The sequence below is a fragment of the Brassica oleracea genome, chromosome C1 (assembly GCF_000695525.1).
Source record: "Brassica oleracea var. oleracea cultivar TO1000 chromosome C1, BOL, whole genome shotgun sequence".
In the NCBI taxonomy this organism is placed as follows: Eukaryota; Viridiplantae; Streptophyta; class Magnoliopsida; order Brassicales; family Brassicaceae; genus Brassica; species Brassica oleracea.
The window spans coordinates 24,131,607-24,136,799 of NC_027748.1; the positions used below are offsets into that span (position 1 = coordinate 24,131,607).

The following is a 5,193-nucleotide window of genomic DNA, read 5'->3' on the forward strand; positions in this document are numbered from 1 at the left end:
TTGTTCCTCGAAATTCCGTCAGAAATTTCCGAGGGATTTCCGAGGAAAAATGAATTTCCGAGGAGTTATTTCCGAGGATTTTTTTCGTCGGTATTCCGACGACATACCGACGATTTTTTCCCTCAGTATGCCGCTGTTTTCTTGTAGTGTATTGGTTCTTTCTATATCTTTTGCTTTTCTTCACCACGTACTAAGTTAATAGTCTTTCACTTCTTTATTTTCTCTTATTTTTCTAAGTGAATTCATGTATTTCATTAGCTAGTTTGTGTAATATGGACGTTATTTTTCTTTTTAATTAGTGTTTTTCAGTACTTTTTAAACAAAAGAACGGTTATATACAAAAAATATTCAAAGAAAAAAAGAACGTAAATTAAGTCTTATAACATTTTCGTTGGAAATATCTCATAAAAAGTATATCATGGTTTTAAAAGGAAAATAACAGAAAAGCAAGAAATAATAAAAATGATTTTTAAATGAAATTTTCTGGAAAAAGAAAACTCGCAAAAGCTCCATGAGGCATTTTTTACCTGATGCATTTGTCTTACCTGGAGATACATTCTTTATAATTAAAATTTGAATTATTCAACTACATTATATTAAAATACTAATACTTTTTTTTTGGAGAAACTATATTTGGTTCTAAACATTAACAATGAAATTGCTCTAGTTATACGGAGCGGATTGGCAATGGAAAATTGAAAAGCCAAAACTATTCCTTGCACTATTTTACTTTTAGAAGGACGACATGAAACCATTTCAAACTTAGCCGCTAATTCGCTGACTAAAAACATGCCGAAAATAATCGCATTTTTTCATCCTTCAAGTCTTTAACATGCACGTTTTGGTTTTCCTTCGTGTCCTACCCACATGCAGGTGCGCATACCTGATACCTGTCAATGGTTTAACCAGTCAGAATCTAGAAGCATAAAAACGAATCAGACTGAATGGGCCGTTTCTATCTACTTTCTCTTGCTTTTGGCCCAAACGTGTTACAAAATTTAGATGAGGTCACTAGAACCAACGGTCAAATACTACCTTTCTGAGGTTTATCTTCTTTTTCGGAAAACCTAGCTGTGAAATTATTGAGGGATCTCACACTCCTATAGTATAAAGTTTTTGAGAGAAAAAATAGATTTTAGTGAATATTAGTGGCATATCATTTTGAGATTCTCTGTGATTTTTTCTAGGTAAAAAACTCACAGGTATCTAGGTAAAATCTCATATGAGATTTCCAAAAAAAAAAGATCAAACACGAAACTCTCTCTCTCATCAAATTTACTCTCTCGCGGCCAAAACAGAATTGAGTTTTCCCCGGCACCGAAGGTTCCCTGCCGTCTAGCTTATCGCTTTGGTTCTTCGCCTGTCATATCTCCTCTCGATATGCTACTGGATCTGAGCTCTGATTTGCTGCGCAGCCATGGAAATCCGCTTGCGAGAAGATCTACGATGGAGGTGGTGTTTGTTCTTTGGATTCTCGGCGAGGGAGGGTGGAGGTAGCAGGTGTTCAGAGTCAGATGTTATGGCTTTTGAGGAATCTTTTTCAGAGTCGTTTCCTCGTCGACTTCGCTGCAGGTGGTGGGGGTGATAAGGTACAGTTCTCAGATCGGGGTTTTGCGGTGGTATGTTGCTCTGTTTCGTTCGTGGGTGTTTAACGGTGTCGTGGAGCTTCTGACTCCTCCTTTCTCTCGGTCTTTTGAGCTCAGGTGGATCTTGCTATCACGGAGAAGCGTCAAGAGCTGCTTGATGCAGGCGGAGATGGTCCAGTGGTTCTGTTCATGTCGCTTTGGAGTTGTCCGAGCGATAATAGTACGGTAGTGGTCGTCTATGGCCTCACCATTTTTCCTCCACCGCTTCTCTCAGTTCACGTCTTCCCTACCAGTGCTCTTCTTCATGTCCTTGAATTTCGGCGGCGGTCAACTTCCGGGAGCGTTCTTGTGTTCGTTGATGTTCCTTTCTCCGCTTTGACCCTGGAGTTTAGATCTTACATGTCACAGGTTCTGTCCTTCGGTTCTCAAAGGCAGCAAATGTCGGAGCAGCCTCGCTCGGTTGGGTCTTATCTGTTTGGTGTCATCTTTTGGTCCAGCACATATCCCAGTGCTGGTTCGGTCACTTGATCATTCGTTAGGTAGTGTTGCTGGTCTACACTTTGTGCAGGTTGAAGAACATATCAAGTGAGAGTACAATGGTCTTGTCAAGCCCGTTTCTTGCATCTGTTTAGTGTGTTTGTGTGTTTTGCGGTGAGTTCCTTTGGTTTCTCTTTGTAGCGGCTGAGGTGATCTTTTTACTGGCTGTCTTGTGTGTTATGAGTATGCGCTTGGTGTTTCGTCTCCGAAGTTATCAGGTACGTGTTTCTGTCGTCTTCTGCGCTTCAAAGTCTACAGTTACTTCAGCTAGGAAGAGAGTGGGATTTAACTCCCTTGCCGGATTAACCGGAGCAATGGTGATGAGGGAAGGATCCGGAGTTGCGCCCAAAACTTGGTTGCGTGTCTGATGACTCTAATCTACCAATTTTGGTTGTACCGTCTTTTGCTTAAATTCTAGTTTGCTTGTAACTTTATTGATGCCCATGGGAAGTTTTAAATAAAAATTCAAGCTAAAAAAGTGGTGCTTAGTAGCCACATGCCTTCGAAGTTGGAACAGATGACATCTACGGTTAAGTCGCCTTAACTGATAAGAGCATCATTAACCCAAAAACTCACTTTGGATTTCTTAATAATTTTTAAATACTAAATTTTATTTAAGAGACCTAGTTAAGAGACATGAACATTTTTGTGCTCCAATGGGAGTTTTTTATTTAGGAGTTCTTAAAAAAAAATTAAACATTGTTTTTGAGTATTGTATAATTTGTGATTAAAATGTATGAATTTGTGATCAAAATGTATGAATTTGTGATAAAAATATATAAAAAGTTTTTGATTATTTTCTGAACATGAGAAGAATGGTAAGAGAAGAAGAGTTATCTGTGTTGTGAGATGCACGAGCCGTAGAAAACGGAGACAAAGATGTTGCAGGCTCCTCAGCTATGCTTGGCTTCTTTGGAGGCACCACAGAGCGAGAAAGATCCTCAAGGAAAGGTCCTTTAGCAGTAGGCACATACACAGTTGCTATGAGTATAGTTTGATTCCATCACCACCAGCCACAACCTCTTCAATCTCCAGGAAAGGATAGTTTGATTCCATAGTTGGCGGCCTTACCACAGGCTCAAACTCTTGAATATCATTCATATAACCACTGGTCTTCCTCCCTTAAAAGATCCCTACAAGAACACAGATGAATCACAACAAAGAAGAGATTCAGTCAGACACCAAATGGTCACAGCAGAAGGAGATCAGGTCCTGTAATGAAACCAAAGACTGACAAGAATGTCACATTACAAGATCATTCAAAACCTTCCAACACAAGATCATACGCTCTTTTGCAGTTCACTTTGAGAAAAGGTATCAGTTTATATCATTTTGTGGTTGACAACAACGTTCTTGAGTTAACATTTTAGATTTTCTTACTCATCATCCTAGACTTGGTAGTAAAATAGATACTGACAGAAAGTGAAACAAGGGAGAGCATACCAAGTGTAAGCTTGCCAAATTGTTCAAAAGCTTTTCTTAAGTTATCTTCAGTTGTACGGAAATAAAGCCTTTGTGTCCAAAAAAAAACATAACATCAAACCCTTTGTCATCAAGTCTCATGTAGACAAACAAGGAATCAAAGCAACATAGTAGAACCATAAACAGAACATTAACACAATGCAAATCCAATTCACCAGTTCATCAGAACTTAGACACCAGCCAAAAGATGAATTGAAAACATAGACATCTAAGAAAATTAGAAGAAAAAAGACAGAGACAGAGAGAGAAAAGGAAGGGAGCTTACCACTCACATACAGTTTCGTCTTCGGACCAGAGATAGAAGACGGTGGAGATGAAGAATCCGGCGAAGAGAGACAGCCAAAAACTAATAATCCCCCGACGTCGTGGCGTCTGCGAGCTGAATTCACGACGGTTCCGACATTGATTCGTCCGCGCCAGTAACGAGAATAGACAGACGAAGAGAAGGAGCAGGTGGTGGCTGAAGGTTAGTCTTAAGAAGCGACCTCCAGAACACGACGGATTAACAGCGACTATCAGCCGCAATCTTCTTCAGTCGCTGGGGATCATCGCACGCCTTCCGCCATCGATCCTTCAACTCTCTCTCTCTCTCTTCTCAAAGAGATGAACGCCCAAAGGGCAACACGTGTCTCAGAAGACCGTGTCTTGTAACCCCTAAATAAGAAACGTCTTTAGCATTTAATCTAATTTCTCTTTTTTTTTAATGCAAATAAAACTAAGAGACGGTTTGAGAAGACCGCGTTAATGATGCTCTAAGGTGTTCTATATAACACAAAAGACTATGTATTGGTATAATAGATAGAGAGACGCTGGATTTTTCATAGACTCATGAAGTCATAATCACTAATAATGATAACCACTGTAGTTTTGTAAATAAAATGTTAATGGGATGTTTCGACTGGTTTCACCTTGCTTATGTGAAAAAGCGTTTCTAGCGTCAGATTACCATATAGTACACATTTTTGTGTTTATGACACTCACACAAACCGCTGGAATAACACATTTACGGAAGGGAAGTTTACTTAAATATACAAAATTTTAGGACAATTGACAAGAACCACACATATCTCTTTTTTATTACTGACATTTTTTAAATACCAAGCGTACCCTTTTTTTACGTTATGAGAAAAAACATATTTACAAGAATGCCATTATTTTTCGCTGCCACATAAGCAAAAAACCGGCGCCACGTAGGAATTATGTTCCGTGTTTTCATTAAGCTAGCTGTAATTCGCTACATACGTCGTTACGGCTGATTTATATCTACATGACGGCTGAATAAACAAACGCGGCTGAGTTAAGAGGAAAAGACTGACTTAAGAACATAAGTCAGCCGGACGGTACGGCTGAATTACAAAAATGTGGCTGATTTATGAGATAAAGGCTGACTTACAGACAAAGGTTACGGCTGACTTATACATCGGCGGTTTTAATCTGGAAAATTTGGCTGAGTTGTAACTAAGAGACGACTGAGTTATGTTTCCCCGGCTGAGTTAATGAATATCGACTGGCTGAGTTATATAATTTACGGCTGACTAATGTGATGTTGTTACGGCTGAGTTTATGATTAGTCGGCCGTAATAGGATG

The 5,193-nt window shown here is 39.3% G+C and overlaps 1 protein-coding gene and 1 long non-coding RNA gene across 2 annotated transcripts; one reads left to right on the plus strand and one right to left on the minus strand.

The window, feature by feature from the left end:
* The first annotated feature begins 1,387 nt into the window (after positions 1-1,387).
* Positions 1,388-2,159, plus strand: LOC106317453. The gene is made up of 2 exons (XM_013755270.1): positions 1,388-1,589; positions 1,704-2,159. Exons 1-2 carry the CDS (start codon positions 1,515-1,517, stop codon positions 2,112-2,114), a joined length of 486 nt encoding a protein of 161 aa, XP_013610724.1. The 5' UTR covers positions 1,388-1,514; the 3' UTR covers positions 2,115-2,159.
* LOC106317464 lies at positions 2,125-4,257 on the minus strand. The gene is made up of 2 exons (XR_001265143.1): positions 3,871-4,257; positions 2,125-3,256 (listed from the first exon to the last, which is right to left on the minus strand). It is a non-coding gene; the product is annotated as an uncharacterized LOC106317464 (long non-coding RNA).
* Positions 4,258-5,193: the final 936 nt, after the last annotated feature.

What these genes read in the sequence shown, in the direction of transcription:
- LOC106317453 (XM_013755270.1), top strand. Translation starts at nt 1,515, where the DNA reads ATGTTATGGCTTTTGAGGAATCTTTTTCAGAGTCGTTTCCTCGTCGAC. An exon ending in CAGGTGGTGGGGGTGATAAG is followed by an intron (nt 1,590 to 1,703) that starts GTACAGTTCTCA and finishes TTTTGAGCTCAG; the next exon opens with GTGGATCTTGCTATCACGGA.